General features: G+C 41.0%; 1 protein-coding gene across 5 annotated transcripts in view; it reads right to left on the bottom strand.

The window, feature by feature from the left end:
• The window catches only part of ZFHX4 (zinc finger homeobox 4), a 136,578-nt gene that overhangs the window by 5,551 nt on the left and 104,071 nt on the right, over positions 1 to 26,956 (bottom strand). For all 5 annotated transcript variants that reach the window (XM_086965907.1, XM_086965908.1, XM_086965904.1 and 2 more), the window contains 5 exons: positions 21,427 to 21,543; positions 15,352 to 15,491; positions 13,949 to 14,149; positions 12,815 to 12,929; positions 4,567 to 9,939 (listed from right to left, as the gene is read on the bottom strand). In XM_086965907.1, coding sequence (XP_086822033.1) covers positions 4,567 to 9,939; positions 12,815 to 12,929; positions 13,949 to 14,149; positions 15,352 to 15,491; positions 21,427 to 21,543 — 5,946 coding nt within the window. The remainder of the gene's footprint in view (positions 1 to 4,566; positions 9,940 to 12,814; positions 12,930 to 13,948; positions 14,150 to 15,351; positions 15,492 to 21,426; positions 21,544 to 26,956) is intronic.

The raw sequence follows: 26,956 nt of genomic DNA, 5'->3' as shown, positions 1-26,956 counted from the left end.
GTCTCAAAAGTGCACTATGTCTTGTCTGCTATTTTGTAAAAATGCAACTTCGTTCCCTGATTGTCTAAAATATTTTCTCACTTCTAGAGCCCTTGGTCAGTTCTATAAGTCTACTTTTGATGAAGTATATGCTCAAATGTGTTTATGCACGTTCAGTGACCTATAGCTATTCCTTGCACTGATAAAAAGGTGAAATATATCTGTACAGACAATTTATAAAACAGGCCTGGAATATATCCTTTAATTAATAGCCATGGAAGAATTAATGCCCTTGGATTATCTTTTGGGTATCTCCTGTAATCCTCTCATTCTGTTTCTAAAATACCTTAACACTGTTTGCAAAGTTTAACTGAAGGCACTTAGCATAACATAATACTCTAAAATAGTTGACACTACGCTCTAAGGCTCATTAAAAATAATACTTTACAAAAAGTGTGAATGTTGGTGAGTAGGCTTGACAACATATCCTTTCCTAGAACTCCAAAGGGTTATGCTTGGCTTTCTTTGTCATTCTTAAGTTTCTGGGCCTGGGCCTTGGCCTAATGCCTCGTACCTTCAACCTCTTAACCTTAATCAGTTTTAAGAAATAAAATGTCAGTGCATTTTGATCATTTCCAAAAATTCCGTTTCTTCACCTCTGGATAAATACATTCTCATATGGCAAACTCTCTCCCTATTCACTTCCCTCTCGGACCTTGGAAACAAACAACTGTGTTTTGTGCAGTGGTAGTTTCCTGCCTGCTTCCAGGGTGGAAAATGCCAGGAACTCTTTCATGAAAATCAAAAAACAATAGTAAATTGTGCGCCTTAAGAGGAATGTATATAGCTATCTTGCCTGTGAAGCTCCCTATTCTCCTACCACTTAAGACGTTTCCGCATGAGCAAATGAAATTTACAATTATGTACACTTCACGACTCTTGATTCCTAGAATCAGGACTGAGTATTTACAAACATAAAATAAACTGTTTATGCCCCTACATAGCACATATGGGTGCAAAATGTTCATTGAGTGTTTATTGATAGTCTTATATGATATACCAAAAGGCAAAATACACTTGTAGGTCATGAAAGAGTCACACTCCTTTCAAAAGTCTTTAAAATCACATTTTCCACCCTTTCATGGTTACAGAAAAATAATGCAATCGGGGTTGAAAGATGTGGGAACATTTCACAAGCAAAAGTTAGCTTACTTAATAGCATACATTTTAAGTAAGTTCAGTACAGTCATATCCCTAGGACTGCCAAGTGATAAACTGAAGGTGAAGGGCGCTAAGATAATAGGCATTAAATAGTCACATACAATAATGAGAAGGAAATACATATACATTGAAACTAAATAAAGTATCTATAAGGTTTTTTTTGGTACAGTTCATCACTGAGCATATAAATACATATATACTCAATCGAAAAATGGTAGTGTGAACACTTTTAGATTCAAGCTTTTAAAACTTTACATAATGAATACATTTTCACAACTTTTGACAATTGCACAAACCATCCTAATTTCTGCGTGGAAATTACATCTATCTACCTACCAATCATTAGGCAAGAATTCGACAAGTCAGTATTCATTCGCTTTAGTGTTGCAACGCATGCAAAAAACACAGCCAATTACAACAACTGTGTACAGTTGCTGCATGCACTAATGCTGTTTATCATATTAAAGACTTCCCTACTGGCTTTGCCAATGCAAGGTGAAAAAAAAGAGATATTTGCTTTTTGTACATAGTGGATATAAAAGACAAAGAAATGAATGTGTCTTTTCAGATGTAAAATAGTCCAGCAAGCATCCCAATGGAAGCATTACGAGTATGGTAGAACAATGGAAAAATAGCCAATTGCATGAGGTGAGAGAGTGATACTCCTTTATACTGCTCTAGGTAGAACCAACGCCCATGTTATGAGTATTCTAAAGAAATAGTAAAAATAACTCTTGCAGACAGCTGCACTGTCAAGCTTTACCTAAGATGGGAATAGTGTACTGTGTAAATGAAAAATGTCATAAACAATTGATGCCTTTTCTAAAGTACGTCTGTCACTTTACCTCTTCACAATGGATTCTACACAAGCAGAAAATAACTTCCAAAAATACATGAGGATTAATTCATAGCGTGGTTTGTATACCTTTATGCAATTTAAGTGGCCAAAAAGATGTATTTGTGATAGCTGTGTATCAGACTGAATGACTTCTGCAACTACAAACACCAATGAGTACACCAGCAATGCTGATATATGACAGAATTCAAAGTGGAACAAGGATGATCTTAGCAATGGTGTTGTTAGTTCTACTGGAAAGCTGGTTAAAAACCAAAACATAGTAGCTGCACCTGAGGCCTTCTAATGGTATATCACGTGCATTTTATGCGCGCACAGTTATTACAAAAAAGGTCTAGTTTAATTTGGGTGTAAATAAAACTCAAACATGTCAATAAACCGTAGTTGGTTTGTGAAGTTGTTTCTTTTACCTAAAAAACTATCTTCTAGCTAGAGTAGAAAAACAAATCCAAAGTGCATTCATTTACACTTTTAGGTTACTGTAAAACATTTGACAGTCCATGAGCAGCAATACTTTATGGTTAGGCGTCCATAAATGAATGTAGGAAGTTCATATACTTAAGTGTGTAGCCTTTGTTTTTTTATAAACCTTATATTAACAGCAATTTTTAGAAATTCTGCAGTGCACACCCACACATCAGAAAGTTATGCCATTATTGGTATTTACCAATAAAAATGTACACTATCAGATGGCCCAGTATAATGGGTGATTTGTTTCTATGGAGATAAATTCATATACCTTATACCACTCTTGCGTGAATCTAGCAATCGTTCACAAAATGGAGCGTTGCACAGCAGGTGCTAAAGTTTACACCAAGTTATAAACTGCATGAAAATGAGAAGTTGCCAAAATGAAGCGAAAATCATTAACAACATGCGTGGGAGCACATGTACGTGACCAACAAAGATTTGTACTTGGGGTTTGCTGAGCCCAACATAAATTGCATACATGACATATACGAACGAGTATGCATCAAGAATCTGCAACATTTGAATACAGACGGTTTTTATATTGCTACATATGAGTGAGAACCTTTTTTAATTTGTCTCTAATTCTGCTTGGTGCACAAGTTAAGAGATTCTCCTTTCTTGCTCACTTATACCTACATTTCTCAACCATTAACACATGTTCAAGAAATCTGAACTCCTTGATCTGTTTTTAAGAGTGAAAAGTGTGCAATGTACATGGACAGATGCAACAATGCACACAATGCAAGATATACAACTCTACTAGTTGATTTCGCATTTTGCAAAAACAGTTTCAAAAAGAGTTCCTTGCACTCGTGCAGTTGTATTTTGTTGTTGTGTTATAGTAGAGTTCATCAGAAGCACAGCAGAAAATCTGGGAGCCACTCAGAAAACTTCGAGACTAAAAGTCAGAAATATATACGACCCTAGGATTATGCATAGCGTTTGAGAAAATGTGTGACTTTTATTGAATTGTTCATTAATTCCACTATTTCTCATGGGAGGTTGTGACTGTTGCACGCTCACATGAGTACTCATATAGGTAGCCATTTAGGCATACACAAAGGTACCTGTGCATTTCCACATATCCAGAAATGTCCAGCTAAAGTCAATTGAAACTTTTGTTTCTCAGTGGAGAAAATCTGTTGTCCTGTGTGGAAACCAGTACTACCTGCTCCCCAATTTTGGGAATATTCCATCCCTATTTCGATGGTAAACATTTACTCATGCTCTAGACAAAGATTAATCTCCTGCCATTTTCTGGGTGGACAACTAATCACAGTGGTTTGGAGAATTTGGGAGTTTAAAGTCTTTTACAAGATATTCCAGGTGTTACCAAACGTGGAATGCCCACAAACATGTCTCGGAAAGCAAAACTACTCCCACATAAATTCTGAAATTTTCAGAGTAGAAATGTATGCCATTCCTGATTCTTAGAATCAAAAAGGGTGTGAATTTTCTTTGAAGTAGAAATGGTATGAGTTTGCACTTGTAAATGAATTTGCAGTTACATAAAACACAGTTACAAAATTACTTGTGAATTGGGTACTTTATTATTACGTTTATAAGTTCTTTTTAAAACTACATGCCTCATTTACACACTTTGACGTAGGACAGAATCGCTAACCTTCCTGCTGCACTGCCCTACATCAAATGAAAATGCCAGGAAAGCGGTGTTTCTTTTAGATACAATGCATTCCTGCCCTGTCCCCCTGCGTTGGCCCAAAAATGGCTGCCATGCGCCAACACAGGCACCCTTGCGCCATGGTGGAAGGGTGTCTGTGTTTTAAGGGCAATTGCTATTGTGCACAATCAGTGGAGGCGATTTTCTTTTTCTATGTGCGCTGCAGAATGCGGGTGCAAAAATAAGACATAAAAACTTGCACATGGATAAACAAGAAGAGTTTCCTAGTCTGTCCTGCAGCTTTCATACACACACTGTGCATGGATTTATACCACCTAACGCACAAAGTTTTGTACTCTACTTAAGGTACTGTCGTTAATCAAAAATTTAAATAAAAAAACAACATATTTTGACTTACTGTTTGAATTTTGTTGAAATCCAGCTAAAGTGGGTGGGTTGTTCATTCCAGGTAGAAGAACCGGGGGCAGACCAGGGAGTCCAGAGTAAGCTGCTGAGAGATTGAGACCATGAATTGAACCACCATCCATCACGGTTGGTTGCTGCACTGTAAGACCTAGAACATCTGTGGCTTTTTTCATACGATCCAGTTCTTGCTGTGCCATCAACTGTCGAACCGTTGTAGGTGCTAAATAATCTTTTTCACGATCAAGCTGACTTCCTACAGTTTCCCTTACTTTTGATATGTGGTGTTTGGAAAAAACATGATCTCTTATTGACACACGTGCAGAATACTTCATCCCACAAAGAGAGCAATGGGGTTGTGTTCCCTCTGGCCCATTCTGATTAACCATGAAAGGTTTCCCAATGTTTATTTTGAATTTCTTTTCTTTTGCTCGCGCATTCTGAAACCATACCTGAACAACTCGCTTTGGCAAACCAATTTCATTTCCTAGCATTTCACACTCCTGCATGGTGGGAGTCCGATAATCACAAAAGCAAGCTTTCAGGACCTTCAACTGGAGATTGCTCATTTGTGTTCTAAAGCGTTTGTGACCTGGCCGATCACTGTTTTTGGATTTGTAAGGATTGTTTGATCCAAATGAATTTGGTGAGCTAGGATCCGCCATGCTTGAAGTCTCACTACGATCAGCATTATCATCATAGTCATCATTTGTATAAAAGCTTTGGTCATAGTCATCTTTTTCATTAAGACCTACAGATGGGCTTGTTAAGTAGTAAAAATATTTTTCATCACAACTGTCATTTGTGGGTGTGGTGGCTGTTTTTGGCAACGTATCATTCAACAGTGCTTTTGGTTCTTTGGGAGATACTACAGATTTCATATCCTTTGAACTGCCAGTGTTGCTTTCAGTCTCATTATTACCCTCATCTGTTGTAGCATCACTGATGGCGGTGTTAATTGAAGAAGTCTCATCAAAGTCTGTTTTATGATGGTCATATCCTGAATCAGCAGGAGGGGCATTCAAATTTTCAATGTCCTCATTGCATTCTACTTTGAAAGAAGACGGGCTAAAAAGATTCTTCGGTGATAGTTCTGCATTCTTACTAACAGGGGTTGATGCAGTAGAAGCCAATTCATTTTCACTTGACTGCTCCATTTTTGATAATACGAAAGAAGGATAATCAAAAAACATGCATTTTTGAGGACTATCTCCTCCATCTTCTGTTGATATTAATGGACTTGATGGTAAACTGTAACCAGCCTGCTTTCCTTCATTCCAGTGCCGAGAGCGAATATGACTTTCTAAAGCAGACTTTGCTTTAAAAAGTGCTCTACAAAAAGGACACCGCTTATGAGACTGCGCGGGACCTACTGCACGGAACTGCCCTTTCCGTTCCCTGGCTCGCGTATTCTGAAACCAGACCTGTACTACTCTTTTTTTTAACCCAACCTCTCGTGCAATGTGATCTAACATTTTACGTGTAGGATTGGAATCTAACAGATATTTTTCGTAAAGTATTTCTAGCTGTTCCGGGGTGATTGTTGTTCTTAATCTTTTGTCTCTGTGTTGATCTTCTCCACTATTAGCCCCCTCTTTCTCACTGCAATTATTATCATCCTTGTCATCGAGCTTTCTTTTTAGTGCGCCAACTGTTGCTGTGCTTGGTGCATGTGGGGTGCTTGTATGTTGTGGCATATGAGCAAGCGAGCTATTTAGAAACTGCCCTGCCATAAGAGGACTATTAGGATCAAATATCATATAGGGCATGTCCATTGGTCTCTCTAAAAACTGGGAGTGAATAAATTGATTTTGGGCAGCTAAGAAATGCATGTGTTGGTGCTCCTGCCACAGTTCTATGTTTGGGAAGGCAACAGAACACTGATCACATTGGTATTGTAACATATGCGGAGGTAGGCTATTTTGCATGGAGTTCACCGACATTGGCAACGGATTTGAAGTAACTGGTGTTGATTGAGATGTAGAAGGAGGCCTTGCTACTGGTGGGGATTGTTTTTGGTGTTGTGACTGGGGTGTTAAAGGCTGCTGATCAGAGGAAGTGGTAGGCGTGGACTGTACAGGTTTAGCTGCTTGACAGCTAGATGCGTCATCCATTTGCTTTGGTTTCTCTGGTGCTGGATCAGGAATGGGTGACATTTTGCCTAATTCTTGTTTGGGGGAGGCCGGTAAAGGACTGTTGGGGCCTGAACAAGAGTTTCCTGCTGTTGTTGTTGAAGCCTTTGAGATATCTGATTGGCCACCAACTGTACAATGCCCTATCATTATTTGGTCTGAAGCATCCATTGAATCCTCGGTTTGGCTTTCATCTTGACAATCTTCATCTTCATCCTTGTAACACAGCTTTTTTTGATGTGTTATCAAATCGAAAATTCGTGGGAATACAACACTGCATTTTTTACACTGATACTGCATGTTGCTAGTCCGAATGTAGCGCTCATTTGTTAATTCTCGTTTTTCAACATCTTTAGTATCAGCCTGATTTTCATACGTTTTGCGAGCTTTTTGACGAGCATTTTGGAACCAAACAACAATAACTCGAGTGGGTAAGTTCAGAACTGTTGATAACTGTTCAATTTCATCATCCTTTGGGTAAGCATTTGTGTCAAAAAAGTCTTGCAATACCCTAAGTTGGTAGTCTGTAAATCTAGTTCTAGATGACCTCTTACCAAATGATGCATCAGACCGGTAATGTTCTAAAGAAGTGTTCTGAGGTTCAATCCTAATATCCTCCAACACTGTTATTGGAGGATTGCTAAAGTTGTATGGAGAATCTTTATTTCTCTGACGTTCTTTGAAAAGTGTGTTACGAAACCAATGCTTAATAACCTTTAAGGAAAGGCCAGATTTTTCTGCCATTTCTTGGATTTGTTCTTCATTTGGGGAATTATTGATATCAAAATAATTGCGCAGGATTTTCAACTGATCATCTGTTATTCTTGTACGTGGGCGCTTGAACTGGGAATGACGCAGGAAATTGGGATCCAATCCTAGCTGCTGCTGACAAAGCTGGGCTAGATCTGCTGACAAAGCATCCATCGGTGGTAGGTGCAGAGCAAGCTGAGGGGGCAAAGAATGGTGCTGCATTGACTGCATCATAATGGGAGGAAAGAGAGGAAGATCTAAGGAAACAGGCAACTGTATTTGAGGAGGTACTGATGGTGGTGGGGGGGGAGGAGGTGGTGGTGGTGGAGGAGGGGGTGGTGGTGGTGTTGGTGGGGCTTGCAAAGGTGCAGGGGTAGGGTTTTGCATTTTTCCAGTGCCAGCAGCTGACAACTGAGGGGGAACAGATGGCGGTGGTGGGGGTGGTGGTGGGGGAGGAGGTGGGGGTGGTGGTGGTGTTTCTGGGGACAAGGGAGCAATTGGGTACAGTTTATCATAAGCCTCTCTGTATTGACAGGCAAACTTTTCAAGTTCTCCATACGGAAAAAAATGTCCATGAACGTGTTCCTGGTGACTCTTTAAAATTAAAATGTTTGAAAATAATTTACCGCATGTTACACACTCCAACTTGTCTGTGTTCTCACATTCACCAGTTTGGGCTTTTTTCTGTACCTTTTGCCTATTTTCATTATATTGGATTACTAATTCAAAGCCAAAGTTTTCCAGCAGGGCTTTTGCTGCATTTCCTCGAGCACCTGACGCAATACGTGGTGGTGGGATAAGTGGTTCTGGTGATTTTTGTTTCTTAGCTTCTTTGATATCCTTGAGTGCTTCATTTTCACTTGTAGAATCTTGCTTTGGCTTATCTTGTTTTTCCAACAACTCGTCTGCTTCTTTGTATGACTGAACATCCTTCATTAATTGGCTTTCTACACCAGACATGCTTGTCTGCTCCTGCTTTATCAACCTGCTCATGTGGTGTTGTTGCTGTTTCTGGGATTGCATTTGGGGCTGTGAAGCTTGATACTGTTGTGCTTGTTGTTGCAGAATCTGTAGCTGGGTTTGCCCAACCTGGTGTTGTGTCTGTATCTGCAACTTCAATTCTTCCAGTAGTGATCCAGCCATGCTTCCCATGCCTGGCATTCCAAATGCGGCAGACCCAGGCAAACCTAATTCAGGATTCAGGCTGAATTCTGTTCCAGGAATGTAAAAAGGAAAAAGAAACTGAGGCTGTTGGAACTGCATTAAAGCTTCAGGTGTCATAGGAAAGTGAGGCAGAAATGCTGGGTTTAAAAACTGGGGTTGAAAGAATGCAGCTTGCTGCTGCAGTTCATGCTGAATTTGCATTTGAAGCTGTGCTGGTGACTGGGGTAGATGATGTGTAAGCTGCGAAGGGATAACTTCAGAAGCTTGCTTTTTGTTTAACTCTTTGGCATCTATATGGGTGTCCTTGCTGTTAACTGCTGGTAAGCTCGGAGAGTCGGGTACCCCTTGGCCAGGGCTACTAAGGTTCACTGCTGCAGAGCTACCAGATGTAATGTTATTACTTGGTTCTAGTTTTGCAGCCCTTGCTTTAGTCTGATGAAGAACAGATCTCATATGAATTTCTAATGTAGAACTTTGGCTATAGGCAACATTGCAAATGCTGCATTTGTAGGGTTTGTTGTCAGTGCTGCTGTTGGTCTCTTGAGGAACTGGACTTGATGCTTCTTGCAGAACCTTTTTCAGTTTGTGTAAATGAGACACTGAATTATAATGGACAAGGAGAATGTTTTTTTGGGTAAAAGACTCTTTACAAACTGTACATTTGTATGGGCGAGATGGGTCCAGGAATTTCTCCATTGTAAAATTTGGCCCTTTTCTAAAAGGTAAGGTCCGCTTTGGTTCTGAGCCCATTTCGTCAGGAATTGAGCTGCTATCACTACCTACAGGGCTTGCTTTTCCTTCCTGGTCCATCTCATAGTCTCTGTCCATCTCTTGCTCTAGTGTGTGATCCTCTTGTGCCATGCTCTCGCTTTCAGCCCAGAGTTCCCCGTTCACCGGCAGGGATGCATACAGTTGTTGGATTTCAACCTCACTGAGTTCAGGGTGGCCTGTTTCCAAGTGTTTTTTTAAAGCCAGGAATGTACGAAAGCTACGCTGGCAAAGACTACACATGGTAGCAGCCCGAATAGCGTGATACTGGGAATGTATCTGAAGCTTCTGCATAGTCTTAAAAGCCAAGCTACAATGGTTGCAGCGATACTTATAAACATGGCGATCAGACACTGAGAGCTGCTGTCTCTTCTGTTGTTCGTTTAAAGGGTCGTGCGGTGACTCTGAGACCCTAGAATCCTTGTTGCCAATCTTACTCCATTCTGAAGCATCTGTCAGATCCTTCGATGGATTCTGCACCTCACTTTTGATTTCTGTGAAAGTCTTCGGAGGCTCTTGGGCTGGGATGTTCTTCTCATCAACTGGACTCTCACCTTTAAAAGTGAACACAGGTAAAATTGTAGATTACAATATTTAGACAAATACTGAAAATTTTAATATAATCACTTATCAATAGTAATGCACCTAACACCTCCCTCCGGAGAGGTAACAGGTGTGGCAGGACAATATTGTCTTTGAAAATAAATATCCTGGGGCTTGCATAACAGCCATGCAAACCATAAGCCACACACCAATGCAATGATTATAAACTTGCAATATTTATTCCAATAAATAACACCAGCAAGTGAAATGTAATTAGACAAAAACAACACGTAATCAAACAGTCATACATTCATAGTGTTCTCTGTCGGTGCGATAAGGGTAACGTCATAAGCGCTCTCATTTGTAAGATGATTTACAGTATTTGCAATTGCATCTTTCATTAAGGGTAAAGCCATGAGCATTGCATTTGGTGTGCGAGTTATGATTGGTATGGTTGTTTTTTGAGCTATGGATTGTGCTCCTAGCCATAACTTATGAATTTCAGTAGTTTTTTTGGTTTAATTTGTAACCATAACTGCTGTTCAGCTGTGTAAATTTAGCTGATTTTTTAAACATAAGGTGAGGTGTTATAACAAAGCTATCCATAACTTCACTTTAAACATTGGTTTTTGTATGATAAAATACAGGAAAACTTAAATTCATCAAGTGCATTCCTGCTTAGCAGTGAATGTCTGGGTATTCTGGAAATACTTCCTAGTGCCATATTCCACAAATCTTTGGAAATAAGGCAAGTGAGAAAGATATCTACACATGAATTTTACATTTCCACTGATAGTTTGAAACAGACATGCACTTGTGCATGAGGTGCAAATTTCATTTTTCCAATTTAAACTTACAATGGTGCAAGTGAACCACCAACTTTGCATGTAGACCTTGCCAATTCATTTCTGACTAGAACCATGGACCTTTTCATGCTAAAGCACTTCTCAAGTGTATAACTCAGCACTTTGGTTCAAAGAATAAGGATTGGTGTATTTTTATTTTAGTAAATGTAAATGTATAGGCATTTATATAGCGCACTACTTACCCGTGGGGTCCCAAGGCGCTTCGACCGCTGCGAAACCCTTCCTGGCTTCCCTGAGAGATGGTCCCTTAATGGGTATCTCCAGGGTGAGACCAGGCATCCCCGGCGGTCTGGTGGGGCCGTTAGTGAAGATGAGGCAAGCTAATGCCCAGAGTTGCCGAGTGTGATCGCTGATCAGAGTGGGCACCGAGGCGAGAGAATTATCGAGTCCGCTGACCCTGGTCCAGAAACCTGCCGCGCCGGGAATCGAACCCTGGTCCCGGGCCGTCCTCTGCTCTCGGGTCTGCCGCCTCTAACCAGTGAGCCACACTACTTCAGTAAGGAGCACATAGGGAGGGTGTGTCCTAATGGCTAAAGCGGTCGACCTTGAAGCTGGGGGACAGGGTTCGAGTCTCAGCTAGGATGCTCAACATCCTGTGATTCTGGGCAAATCACTTAATCTCACCGTGCCTAACTAAATAAATGTGTCCGTCTGTAACGCAACTAGTGCTCGCGTTGATACCTTCTGGTTGGGTTTGCGGTATATAAAACTCCAAACAGTCAAATAAAAATCAGCCAGAGTGGCAGAATTGCTGCATTCATAAGTGCAGAATTAGATGTGGAACTGACATCAATTCAAGGTGGGGCACCCGGCAGTAGTAGGTGAACACCTATAAACTGGGTATTCACATACCTCTTGCAGGCAGTTTGTCAGACTGGAAACACAAGGAAATAGGCTACTGTAAAAGACAGAAATATGTGTTTCCAGAGTGGGAAATTTGTTAGTGTAATGAAAGGTGCTTCTTGCGAGTGAAAGATACCTTTCCCTGTAGCAAATAAGTAAAATGTGCCAATACGCATCTCCCAGCCACGTTTGCCTGTGGAATTCTTCAAATGTGGAAGGGGTGCTGCCTAAGGAACTCCTAGGATTTTTTCAAAATCTGACAAAGAAGCACATCTACTCCAATATAGGAGTTACCCCTAGGGAGCAAAATTCTGATTCTTTTAACTTGGACATTTATTAAATGAACTCTTTCATAGTCAATATATAGCATGGCAAGCACACAGCTGGGACAGTCAGTGGGGGCTCCTCCACTAAGGCAGGGGAGCATCACCCCTCTGCTTTTCAGCAGTTCAAAAATGAGAAAAAAAAATGATAATAACAGAATGTTATTATCCTTTTATTTTTCCCTGCTGAAGCAGTTTTGCGGTGTGCATGGCTGTTTGGCCGGTCGTCTTGGGACGGCCAAACAGTCATGATCACTCAGCAGGTTCTCTACCGGGCTGTTATGCACAGCCTGGGAGGAGAACATGCACAGGCTCCCAGCCCCTGCCCACGTGGTCATGATCCTGCTGACATGGTGACAGCAGTGTTGTGATTGGCTTAGGGGAGCGTGTGGGCTTCCTGCTTCCATTCCGGAAATAGAAGCAATGGAGAGAAGACTGAGGAGAGATGTGGCCCTGAATGGGCAAGTGCTTTTTCTTTTTTCACCCAACGCCTGATCCGTGCCAGCTGCCACTGGGGACAGTGCAACATTTTCAAACCAACATTTTTTTTAATAGTGGCCTAATCCTGCTATCCTTTAAGGATCTGAAACTTTATCAAAATTCAGATCTGACAAGCAAAGTCACTCCTCAGAGGGCTGAAGATTAATCTCTTCAAGCAACACCCAAGTAAACATGGCCATGTCCACCAAATATGCATACTACTGGAAGAGAGCACACACGCCTAAAAGCAAGATCTTCTTGGCCAATTCTTTCATGCTTCTCTTCTAATGTGCTCTGTTGCTTTACATTTACAAAATATACATTCCCTGACCCACTGCCCCTCCAACACACACAAAACAGGACAACTGACGTACCTGAAGACTTCCCGAATCCTTCTGTTTTGATAGCTCCACTGTCGTGCTCTGCCTTTTCTGAAGAAGCTGGTGGCACCAACATGCTGTTGGGCATCCCCACATCTGGTCCTGAAACCTGCAATTATATATAACAACAGATAAAATATCAAATTGTGTACAAGTGTTGTGTGAAAGACCATCAACACAAAGATGAATCAGCATCTTTATGGCATTTTAAAATGCGAATATTTATTTGTTTAATTTATAATTCTGGTGGGTAGTAAAATGGATTGATATTAGGGATTACTGGAGTTAAACTGTCAAGTGTTGAATTTTGGAAGTGAGAACATGCCTAGGTGGATATTTACCAATATACAGATTTGCAGTCATGCATCAATTTTCATGGCTACTGTTTGCGCACCCTAGGATGTGGCAAACCTGTAGAAAAACTTTAATTCTCCACTTTCCTTCTCTGACATCAAAGATTTACCAACACAAGAAGAATGCATTTCAATACTGTATACATTTTATGCTGCAGGTGTGAGTGGCTGTTGATTCCTTTAAAACTGTTCAGTTAGCACAAATATCAGCCACCCCCAACTGCATTCACCTATGCCCCTATCACAAGGTAAAGAGATGGAAACACTGTGCTCAAACCGGCCAACCATCCAAGAAAAGAGATTCCCAGTTGCCAGACACAAATATTGGAACTTGATCTCACATGCCCCCAGGCGCAACCTCAAGAGCTTTTTCCTGAAAACTAAGACACAAGAGGACACCCCACTCCACCAAATCAATAAGTTTGAGAACAGCAAATGAATACCTCTGTGTTTTTCCATATACTGTCTTATCAAGCATTTCTCTGTATCATTGCTGGAAATTAAAGGAGGAACACGGAGCCCTATTTCTTCCATATCATTGTGCAATTGTTTAGCTATTACTAGTGAGCGTAGATTACTCTTTCACATCTTTCACATGTTCAGAGGTTATTTGAAGAACTGTGAGCCGCAGTAGAAATTACCAAATGTTATCACATGTATATAAAGCACAATTTACCTATTATCTACAAAGTCTATCATCTAAAAATACTGGTGAAATTTTTTTAACTGTTTTTCTCTAATAAGTTGAGGTAAATTACTGTGTTCACAACCTTACCGTCATTAGCAGCTTTTCCACACAGTCTGGAGACACACTGTGCAGGTGGGTCAGATGGAGCTGGAGATGCATTTTGTTGCTGAGGACATCTTGGCAGAGAGGACAGCATATCACAGGCTGCATGGAATGTTGCGACAGGATATGCATCTGGATCCGATTTGGGTCTTTGCTGTTGTAGTTACAATAAGGACATTGGTAGAACTGAAAGAACAGGACACGAAAATGTTAGAGTTGCTACTATCCCATGAAGCAGTTTGCTAAAAGGGTAAAATAAATGAAAACGATTGGCACAAGACCATGAGAGATGTCAAGTGCATTGATTGGTTATGAAACTTACCAGATTCAGAAAAATAAATGTCCTAATTAAGCAGTACTATGTATTTCTGCCAAGATTTTGGAAACCTTGTTTGAAAGAACATCAATATTTCAGAATAAACACCTGATTGGAGAATCCCACTCAATGTGCTTTTGCAAATGAAGCCTAGTCTTGCCAATGGAATGAGTAACATAGCCTGCTGAAGAAGTCTGCTATGGAATGCCATCATCTGAATTGTTTCCAAGCACCTCAATACTGGTTGGAAAGTTGCTAGGAGGCTTTGTGATTCAAACTGCTGCATACTATGTCATCCTCTGAGTCACACAAAATACCTTTCTAAGTACCTGGCATGCTAGTGTAGGAGAAGCAGGGCCTAAGAAGGACTGAACTTTAAAGTATTGACTCAAGATAGAAGGGTCTCAAAGACATGTAAATTCTCATGGTGGGGTATTGAGTTTCAGGCTAGTTATATGTTCATTAGCAGAGGCATCAGACACCCAGTCACTTGGGTCAGTATTGGTGAGGATCAGAACAGCACCATGAACGAGTACTTCTGGCAGCCTGGACTAGGAGCCTCCTTTCCATCTACCATTTGAGACCTGGAAGCAGAGCAGTAAAGTGGTACGGGAGAATGGCGACTGGCTGTACCTTCCCCATGGACATGTACTCTACTGATGGATCATTGACAGTCCGTAGTAGACTTAGAATGCATTCCTTAATAGGAATGCAAGAGTGTTTTGTCGCTTGCACTAATGGAGTCACTATCACAGCTGGATGGTCTGGAGTGGCAGGGAATAAATGTCCTCTTCTGCACAATCAGTAAATAAGGCTGGAAGACACTAGATTTAATTATGTGGCGCCACAGAAAATCAGTTGATTCTTGTACTTTCATTCTAACTTTTACAGTGTTTGGTCTTCATTGATATTTTTTTAAGAATTCCAATTTGGAACCTAACCATCCTGCTTTTCTTCTGATCCAGATGTGTGACAGACGCAGCAACTAAAAGTACTGTGCGAAGGGATCATTCATTTATTTTTCGAGTTCTAACTACAACCTATCGTGTCACATAAGGAAACATTAAAGTACCTGTTCTTGAAAATGTTTATTGTCCTCTATAGACCTAGTTCTTTTCGATGCAGGATCCTCTTCTTTAGCCAGTGCTATATGGCGCTTTCCAGCTACTGCATTTACTTGGGCTTCTTTCTCGGACGCATGTGTTCTTGTCACTAAACAAAGAAAATTGGAAAAATGTCAAAGGAGCATCAATGGCAATAGTCAAAGAAAGTTTACTTTTGAAAAAGCTGGGATTCAAAGCAAATGTGATGGATTACTGTGAAAATGTACATTTTTGTCAGTCCTCAAAATGCAAAAGCAGACACTGTGACGGAGTCACACATTTTCAAAATGGATTTCTCATCTTTGTTCAGGTAACCTAAAGGTGCTTTGAAAAAGTACTCACTAGACTCCCTTTCTCTAAAACACCCCAGGATTTCTCTGAACACAGGATTTAGCATGAGTAAACATGGTCGGCATATTAACCTACATGTTACTGTTTCCATACTCAATGGCAAAGTAAAAAACCTTTGTTCTGATAAATGTTTATTGTTTGTATTTGCTATCCTGACTAAAGTGTCTTCACAGAGCTCTAGAGCTCGCTTAATACTAAACGCCTCCTAGACAAAAAAGAAAATGCAGCTGTGTCGGGTATTTTAAATGGAAGACACATATCCAACTAGAACATAAAAGCTAAATATAGGGCATGCATTAAAGCACTTTGGTTGAGAGCACCTCTTCAGTAATCAGATAATTATTAAAAATTGAAATCTCAACCTAGTAATTGCTCTGTGCACTTGATGGAGACGCTGTGTGTACAATGCTGTTTACAAATATTACCTGAACTGGCTATGAAATGTAGGGAAAGGGCCTGCATATATCAAAGGAAAGAGTCCAATTCTAATTTCCCAGCCATCGGAAAATTCTTCCCAGCATCAATTTGCAAGATAATCTCTTCTGCTAGGCTGGATATTACCGCAGCATTGGGTAGGCATGTCACATACACTGCACGACAAACACAGAACCTCATTTACCAACCATTGTAATCTCATCGCAGCGCGGCATCGCCTGACCTTTTTTCTTCTGTTTATTATGAGCATTTCTAATTTTAACTTTCAATTTTCGCCATCTTCCAGTCAATTTGCAACTAAATTATTTCCAGGATGAGGATACTATCACTGGACAACTGGGTGCAAATACATCTTGAAATGCAATGAAGCTAAGCTATTGATTGCTATCAGGCCCTTTGTAAATATACAGTGCAGCGGTAATCTGATTGGATGCTTTGCATGAAGATGTGCCCAATGTATTTTTAGAACACACAAGGTTCATGTACATAAACAAATTGCACCTCATTTGAAAATACGATTTTTAATTTAAGGTAATAAGAGCGGCGTTAGAGAAACATGGTGGACGCTGAGCAGAAAACACTTTAAATCCCTCGAAATTAATAGTTTTAAGCAAACCAACAAATTTACTGTGTTGAGAAAATAGAATGCATATTCCAGTGTCTCCAGACTAGGAAAGGCTCGCAGTTTCAGGTGTCACTGCAGAATGTGCAGGGTTTTTCCGATCCCATGTTTTTGATCACCAATCTTCAATAAACACAATCTGGCTCTCTTGCTATTTCACAATGGCATTCCTAGCAAATAATGCAGTGTTTAGCTGGCTGTGCATACCTTTGTTTGCAAACTTATTTTTCCGTGTTCTTAGAGCACAAGTATTTGCACTTGCACTGGGCAAGACCAGAGGGCATGGAACTTTCTGATTTGGCATCTACATAAGTCTAGAATCCCACAACGAAGCACGTGCCTCACGGGTACGAAAAATGAAGATATTACTGGAGATCACACCTATGGGGTGATTACATCACAAGATATAGATTGGAAGTTATCACAAATCAGAATTAGGACATAAACTCTTCACTAATGAGAGCTGTTCTTTCCTAAGGAGTAAAAGGTTTACTCCTTCTATGATAACAGTGTGGCTGATTTACTCAAGCATTTATGAGTAATGGAAGTAGTGCTCCTGAAGTATTCTTTTACGCATTCTTATTCATGGGCTTTCTGATATGCTGTGAATGCAGGCCCTGTCCGAATCCTGCAGCTCGGTGCCAAGGCCAATGTCACACCTCAGTCATGTTTAATGGAGTTCTGGAAAGAGTGCTGAAGTTTATATATGCATTTTTATTCCTCAGCCATGTTTATCATTAACAACATAAGGGCAAAGGGATGCAGTGAACCTAAGGGATGACCAAGCAGTATCTTGAGTGAGCATTCGATTTCTACGAGTGTTCAACTCATAAATAGGCAAATAAGAGCTCCCTCCCAGCCACATGAACCCGCCTCGCACTGGAGATGTTTCAAAGAACTGAGAGTGCACTCAAAAATAAAGTGCCCCAGCGTGAATGAACACAAAAGGCTGTGTGCTCTCTACACCTATGTAGGAAGAGTGTAATAATGGTTTCATATTCTTCAAAAAAAGGAAAGAAAAGAAAAATCAAAAGCCATCTACTAAAGAAGTGTTTTCTTCAAATGCGGTGGACACAAACATAGTACGTATTAGTATGTAGACATTTAATCAGAATTATTAACATAATTTAAGACATTTGACAATTCCTATCATGTTAGTCAACTGTAAATAATTTTTCAAAATACATTTATTGGTATTCTCTCTGATTGGACTGGCACGGAAGGCTAATTTTCATTCCAATAATTAACTTTCATTTTCATCTTTTCATTGTGTTTACTAGCTCATTAAAAAAGGTCTCCCCTTAGACATGGCAGAGACAAATAGCATTTTCAATGCAAATATATTAATCTGGATAAACTCTACATTAATTCCTGCACTGCAAAGAGATGTAATTTGGATTATAATTAATCTAAAGTGGCACTACATTTAAATGACAATGTAAATGAGGCCTGGCTAGGCTTTCCTTCTCGGAATGAATATTCAGCAAATATATCTTGCATGCTGTTATGTCTTATTTTGAGAGCTAAGTCCTCCAGATATGGTAAGCAAAACTGCACAACAGCTTACAAAACCATACTGTTACTAAACACGTTAATCCCTTCCTGTCGAAAACATTTGGGGCTGAAGGGGTACAGCGCTCTCCTGTCTAACTTGTCAAGAATTAGATTCAAATGTTGGTTTTCTCGGATGTCTTTGGCAAGTCTTGCAATACTAGATTAGTGAGACAGTCGAAATTAACATCCAATTATACAGAAGTACTTGTGCAGTCATTATGAACACTCAGTACTTAATTTTTTTAAACCACAGCATGACTTCTAAGCACACTCACGTAAACAAGACACTGCAGAGTAAAATCAAAACTATTTGTGTCTCGATAGTTAGGTAAATTGATACATCATGGGAGATCCCGATATTAGGTGGGCCATGTATACAAGATAGTGAAAAGGGAACATAACTGGCGTGCCTATGTTTACATAGTGTGCCAAAAGGATGTGCCAGATGGCTGGCTTAACCTAGATGAACTACTTGGCCACACTTCCTTACATTGAGTACACACGAGCATCCAACATCCACAAAGGCTTTGGGCTCAGTCTCTTGCCACACGAGGTAAAAACCAACTAACAATTCCATTTCAAAGTGCTGTGGTCGCTCATTTGTAGATTGTTGGCACTCTAAAGTGAGGTGAGGGTGGACAGGTTTCATTGCCTTCAATGGCACTGATGGTTCAAGAACCTGTGACTATAACCATTACTAGCATCAGCATGCCACAGCTGCTTCGAGACTGATACAGAAAGGAGCCCTGTGCTCACCTTCAAGGCACAAACATGCACACAAAATGCCTCGGTGACTGCTGTGTTCAAAGCAGGCACTATATAAACGGGGGTCAGAGGCCGGCGAGGGAACGCTAACAGCAAAAGCAGCCTAGGTGTCTGCTCATGTACATCCCGGTTCTTACACTGAAGGATTGAAATGGCGAGGAAGCTAATGTAAAGTTCCTCTGTGGAGAGGAGGTATACAAATATCTCTTTGACCAACTGTGTGTCATATACAGCACTTAAGAACATCAAAGCTACAAGTTCTCACAGAAAAAACTACTCACTTTCTACAGGGCTCTAATGCTTTCTCAGTTGTGTCTTATTCACTAGTCATTGTCATAGGTACAAACTCAGAGCACATTATATTAACTGTACCCACAAAAGGGAGTAGAGTGTACACGTAATCACCATCAAGAAGCACGTATGTAGCGAGGTGGAGGATTAACTGGGGGTCGGTGGACTTCAAGAACTGCCTCAGAATGTCTCCTCCTCTTATGTTAAGCTAACGGGCACTGTGGCATTGATAAAAATAGAAAAAGTACTCAAGCTTGGCCAAAAAATACCAGTACTCAGCTTTCTTTTGAACACGAGGACAAGGGATTGTTGTAATGTCAGCAGGTGGAGTATTCCACATTTGGCAGCAAGAATTGAAAAAGAACGGACTACAATACGAGCACATTGAAAGCGAGTCGACACAAGGAGAGATTTAGATGAGGGTGTAAGGATTGTGATGGTTGATAATAAATTAATTTGCATTATCCTCTCAACAATATCATTAGGTATTGGACCATCTCAGAAAACTAGCCTACATAAATACGGTAATGACAGAATACTGTATTTCTGCATTACTCTAGTATGACCTCTTACAGAATGAATAGAATGGACCTCTACTTAGAGACTGGGGCAGGACAACTTTCAACCACAAGGCTTTCCCTTATAAATCCTCAGCTCTTTCACATTTCTTCTTGTTGATGTTGGGAAAGGAGTATGATATCTGTGCAGATGCTTTCTGCTGATACTTAGAAATGTGTTAGAAGATATAATGCATTTAAAAAATACACGTTGTTGTCTGTAGGTGTTAGCACATTCATTTCACTGTGTTGTGAGTGTCTAGCTCCATCCCAGCGGCTTTAATTTATCAACTTTTGGGGGATGAAAAACAATAGAGGCCATGTTGGGGGTCAAATCTGCTCTTATAGGTAAGACACAGTTTTTAGCTACACGGGCTTTACTCACTGACTATCTCATCAGCATAAAATACAGAATAAGAAATTTACTGATGGGGTGGCTGCCGAGCAAAGGCTATTACACAGGTAAAATTGCATTTTTTGAGCAACTAAATGTCATGACAGTAAATACAAGGGCTTGTACGCACTGCTGTCACTGGATCCCACGGAAAAAGATAGATGACTACCTGAAACTAATAAGCCCCAACCTGTTTCAGCACTTCTTCTGCTTCAGTGAGTCCGACATAATGCAACTAGGTATAGCGTGCAGCAAGAGTAGCCAATGTAATATTCATTGCGACCATAGATTTCCATCTCATACATACAAAGCATGGATGAAGTCACATTTTTGCCAAATCAAACAAAGAAAAAAGCCCTGGGTCTCCACACCAGATGCTGGCCCAGGGTTTGTTTGTGCATAAGTAAATGTCATGACATAGGGGTTTTGTTTTCAAAGACAGTAGCTTTCATTATTGGGCTTTGTCTATTCCAGGGGATCAAAATTACTCAACTCTTAATCCATTTTCAATGATATTTCCTCTTTCTTAGACTAAATCATCTGCAGCCCTTTTTTCTCCTCTCCAGGGCTTTTTTTTTTAAACCCCTCCTCCTCAGCCCCTTGAAATACCTTATATAAAAGCTCAGGAAAAGGGCAGGTTCTTAAATAACTGCTCTAGAAGTGAAAGCAAAAAATAAAAGGGAAGCTTCAGTCTTGGGGCGTAGAGGGGATCATTTGAATGTAGGAAAGGAAAAAAAATCAAGTGACATCTAATCCCACGCTTATGAAAAATTAATATGTCATCAGAGGAATCACAAGTCCAGCGAAGATTAATGAAAGGCGCTTAAAAAATTACAAGCGCACAAACTGATTTGATTAAAAAATAATCTCACTGGTCGTCCTGTAATATTCTTCAACTTATCCGCATCTATCCTGTCAGATGGTTATGATTAAAAATAGGTCAATAGGAGGCTAGTGGTAGAAAGCACATGCAATGCGTGCATGCAGTGAGTCGTAGAAGGAATGTCCAGACGGTCTAAAATGAAAAATGATTCAATGAGCAGAAGGAAGGGAGCAGCATTTTTAATGGCCTCACCGGGGTCTTCGGTTGTCTTCTTCGCCTCACAAGCATCCTTCTCGATGGACTCCTTCTCCTCCACTGAAGCCACTGTGGTCGTTTTGGCAGCTCCCTCTGTCTCCTCACCTTGCTCCTCTGTGATTAACAGAGAAAAGAGCCACATTACTGGCTGTTTAGCATCAATTAAAAAGAGGCATAATCCTTCAGAGAGAGAGGAAAAAGTGACAACATAACAAAAGGACATGAGAGAAACACGTACACATGTGGAGGGAGAATGACACTTGAAAGAAATCGGCTCTTAATTAGAAATATTCACCATTTCTCAGACTCAGCACCAAAATTATAACCTTCAGCAGAGCAGGTGGAGTTTTCCATGACATCTCAAACACGGTTCATTTTGTGGCCTTTGTTGCGAAGTGACGTGTGTCAACAGCAAAATGGCTTTGCACAAAAAGGTATGTGGAAATATGATTTCAAGAAAAAAAATAGAAATTCTTCTGGGTGGGGGCGTAGAGCGGGTTTTAAGGGGAGAGAGTTATGCCAGTGTTTTAGGTATCATCTCTTGGCAATGTTGAAACATTTGGACTGGGTTGGGAAGGGGGAGCTCTGATGTGTGTTAGACACAATGAAGTTGCACCTCACACACTTCCCTGGTGTTCGCACCAGCCAGATTACATGGAACTGTTCACAGTAACTCAACCCTATTTAATTATTCAACAGATTTTAGCTATGAGTGCTGCTGGATTAATCTGTTTATGCAGTTAGCTTCAGTGCCGGAGCTGTGTGCCACTAATCCGTGAAAGGCCCACTGTTCCTTTTCATCCTCTCATCATTTGTCTCTCACTGTGCTGATGTCACTTTTTAATGATTTTTTTGCAATTGGAGTAATTCAAGATAACCAGACTTGCAATTTCCCACCACACTTGCGCTCCACATTTCTTATCATGCCATGGCAGCTGAAAACCTATATAAAGAGAGGAACATGATGGGTAACCACGTAATTTGGTGAGATATTGTCTTTGAAGGGTTCTCGTGACATCATAAACCACAACGCCAAAGGCCGAAAGGTTTGTAAATGTCACCAGGATCCCGAGATGGCAACATTGTACCATATTACAGGTATTTTTTTTATATATATATTACAAGATGCTTTGTGTAGTCAGCTTGAAAAATCTGCTTTCTTAACAGCACAGCTAACAATGGGCACTAACTGGAATTAGAAGGTCTAGGATATGTTTACCTTTCATAAATAAATTCTAGATAAAACAATGGACGATGGCCAGTGGGTTTATGCCACTATGGCTACAGTGTTTACCACATAATTATGGATTTACTGCATCTGCCAGATAATTTGAAAATGTTCACAAATAATGTTTACAATAAACAAAGATGAGAATAATACTGCCAGAAAAGTGAATTATTCTTCATATTTCATGGTTCCCTGTGACATTTGGGTTTTTATACCACCGCATTTTCTGCAATGAAGCCACCCAAACATGCGATGTATATGATAAGGCACTGACATTAAACATGCCCCATAAACAAATACATTATTAGGTGCAACTGTACAAATAAACACACATCCACACATTTAATACAGCTAAATCCGCATGAGAGAAACAGTTTTTTTCTGTCTCACAGACTGCATGTAACAATTAATTTACACAGGGACACCACTTTCCTAACAGTCAATAGGTCTCTTCACTATGACTTTACATTGCTGCACAAATGTAATTCCTTGCATACTGGCTTCGTAAGAAAGCCTTTTCTTAGAACAAACCTGCCTGAGCAAATGCCATGGTATGTACCATATATACACATACACACACATATTTATATATATATATTTATATGTAGAGAGAGAGGGGGGAATATGCTATTTACGCACACACAAATAAGCCTCACACATATGGTGAACTGGACGCGATTTGTCAAATGTTCATAAAGTTCTTAGCAGCTCAAAAACAGTATCCTACAGAAGACCCAACTACACCATAATTGACAGAGTCACAATACTACACACTGTAATATAATAACAGACAGTTAGATGGGGATACAGGAATAGACAACGAGATAATTAGATAAGGAGAAAGAGAAATAAAGACTATCAGATGGGCTGATAAACCTACAGATCAAGTATCCCTTACAGATATTGAAAGTAACGCCGCAATGACATTCAAAAAATCAAAATTCTACGTCATAAAATAATTTCGAAATTAACTCTAGCAATGCACACACAAATTCGCAGATGCTCATTTGCTTATGGTCTTTATTTCACCTTCCATAAACAGCATTTTAAGCGGGGCATGTGATACAATTAACCCTTCAGGCGCCGCGCTGAAGGCGGCTCCTGTGCCGACATTTTAAGTGTCAGGCATTAACTGAAAATTACACATGGCATAAAAATTTCATCGTGAACGCTACAGTGATTGAAAGGGGGAGCGGTGGCACTCGCCTGCTCCCCATGTTTTATTAATAACATTCTGACAGCAGACTGAAATATCCTCTGTCACATACAGCAGCTGAGCTAAAAAAAAATTGATCTTGGTGGCTTCATTGCTAGGCAGGCATTGTAACGGTGCTCTAAGAAGATACCGCCAAAAAGGAGGCAAGACGTTCAATGCGTGCCACAAAAAGTTGGAATGAGGGGCCCTCCGTGTCGAGAAGTGAGTCCACCTTGGAGCTGCCTTTGAAATGCATGTGATTAGGAAACTAATTTGGATAACAGCAGGAAGCAGGCATTTTCCATTGAAAGTGAGTGTAAAAAACATAACCTCCAATGGGGGCTCTTTAGACAGCCAGGCACATTTTAGAAGGAGGGTAGCTGACAATATGTCCAAAAAAGCAAGCTGTGCGCGCGAAAGTGTGTGCGTTTGAAGTAGTTGCGCATCTATAGTCAAGTATGAGAAGTAAGTTCCTGGAGATAGGGCTCTCTTTTACCGGGTATTTATTTGTCTACATAAATGCCCGATGATAATATGATAATGCACATAAACAATGGAGATCAGTGTTTAATGTGTAAGCTGGCTTTGTAGATTTATTAATTCTCAATTGTTCTGTCGTACCATTGCACCATTGGTATTAATGCTCTTCATATTGCAATAAGGAATATAACAGGTTCATATCCTACATATCCGAATGTCCAATTGTGGATGCCAATTAGTCATCTAAATCTCTGGAAACAATGTTACTTGTGCCGGTCAAATGTAGGCTCGTGGGATTAAAATGTGTGCACCTAAATATGCATGCGCAGTTCACTGCACCCTTTTTCATGGGGTGCTTGGCTCCGTGCTCTAACTCAAATCTACTAAATGAATAGGAAGGGCGCACTGTTTACATATGTCTGGGCCTATACGAGAAGGGCTCGGGTCACCTCAGCCCCAGCCCTGCTTCAAGGGCACATTATGCACGTGTGTGTTCGGAAGCAGGCTTGGGGGTTGAGGGGTGGGGGGCACGCTCCGGCTTGCTGCGGGCCTGTATTTCACCGAGTGCTGCCCGCTAATCAAAGCCCGCGCGCTCCCAGTCGCAGCGGGGAGGGCCGACGTGGCTGGGGGCGCGCGGCTCGGGCCTGTGATCCCGGCTGCAGAGGGCCGTGTTTCATGCCGCGTGCGCGCCCGGGAGGCTCGCGGCCGGTGTCGCGCCCCGCGGCCCGGCACAGCCTGTGGCGAGGTCCCTTTGTCACACGCGCGGAAGCGCAGGATTCCTTTCTCTTCCCAGATTTACTGACCCCATTCCCCCAGGGCTGCGAAATGAGGTGTCAAAGTGCTACCGACTGCCCTTATCTTGAGGGGACATAAAACCCGTAGGGGCTCGGAGGGCGCGCCTTGATAAAACGCTGCGTGTCAGGGAGCTGGAGGGGGGGAGGCCGAGGCACCGAAAGGGAAGCGATCATCTGGGTCTCATCAGACGGTTGTTGCAGGGTGCTCTTCCGTGCGTTTTTCGCCTGGTATGTGTTTTAAGTGTGAGAGAAATTCCCAGACATGCTCTCCTATACATCATCGTGGTGTCTGACCCCGGCCTGACCCTGGCAACGGTTTGAGAAATCTGAATGCGAACAAAGGCTCTGTGTCAGCAGCAGGGAGAGATTGCGGGATAGTCGTTCCCCCATCAACTTTAATCGCAAACAGCAGTTTTGAGGCCGTAACTTTGCAGGGTTCCACCGGGCCGAAAACATGCAACCTCTGTAGGTGAAAACGCCCCTCCCGCGGCCTGCGATTTCCCTCAGCCCTCCGGTGCTCCCTTTGATGTATCCAGGCAATTAGCTCTAATGCCCACGAGCTGCAGGCCTGCTTTATGGCTTGGAAGGTGAGAGCTGTTTATTACAGGTAGGCTCCTGGGAACCGTAAGGCATTCTGCAATTTTAATTATGAAAAAAGTTAATCTAAAACATAACTATTATGCATGGCAAAACAATTACTATCATTATTATGCACAGTGCAAACTACCCGACTCATCCTCCCTTGGCACCCATTAAAAAAAAAAACCAACAACACTTGGCTTGGCAAACGTGTTGATGTGGGCTCGTGCATTACTACCAACAGCGCACCCCAGCAGTGCCAGAGGCAACTACCACAGGGTCATGCCATGGTTTACAGACGCCCAACCGGGGCACATGGCCCTTTTATCGTTTCCAAAGCCGCCCCGTGCTCCAGTTTTGGTTGTACACTTTTAAAACTCGTAAATATTTTATAAATGACAACAGAACATATGATTCACATGCACTTAAATGGGTTTTCACGAGTGATTGTTTTGCAACAGCATTTTGTTCGCACCTGGTTTTATTTAATGTAAAACTCGAACAGTCTTTGAAGTAGGGCCGCTCTCCCCGGGGTTTAACGCTTATCAACTTTCCCCCCCACGCAACTCTTTTTCAGAAACGTCTGCTAGTGGTTACTGCGGGCCACTTTCTATGGAACTTATTTTTTCCATTAATGAGCACCGATGGTGGTGCTTCTGTGCTGGGACAACTGGACTATATTTTTATGCTGTGCACAGTTTCAATATAACATATTTCATTTAAAATGAAAAAAGAAGCAGTGCCATACTACTGTTTCTTCTCTTAAGGCATTTGCTTTCATTGTTTTTATCATTGTGTCCCCAAAAAGGAGGGCGCGGCATGTGGCATTTAAGTCAAACATACATCATTTAAACAATGAAAATACTAAATCGCAGGGCGTGCAAAAATTACATAATATGTTAAATGCTACAAATACACTGTGTGCATGTTCTTGTCTGTGTGTCCTTCCTTATATGCTCTATTTGTAAAGTTATTCTTCATTTTTGTCTCATATGCTAACAAATTTGTGCGCCTTTGGTTCTTGACACTGTGTTCAACATAGCGGCCGCCCTCTCGTTGTGCTCAAGAATGTGCACAAACTCTGTCCTTGACTCTCTAGATGATGGGCAGGAAGAGCAGATTTCTTTTTTTTTTCAACAGAACAAGCTGTGAAGAACTCCAAGAGAAACAATGTTGAAAGTGTGCTGAAGGCTGTAGGCCCCCATCCCTCATGCCTCGGGATGTGTGCAAAACTAAACTCCACAGTACTGT

The sequence above is a fragment of the Lissotriton vulgaris genome, chromosome 4_1 (assembly GCF_964263255.1).
Source record: "Lissotriton vulgaris chromosome 4_1, aLisVul1.2, whole genome shotgun sequence".
NCBI classification, from domain to species: domain Eukaryota; kingdom Metazoa; phylum Chordata; class Amphibia; order Caudata; family Salamandridae; genus Lissotriton; species Lissotriton vulgaris.
This window is presented reverse-complemented; position numbering and strand designations above follow the sequence as displayed.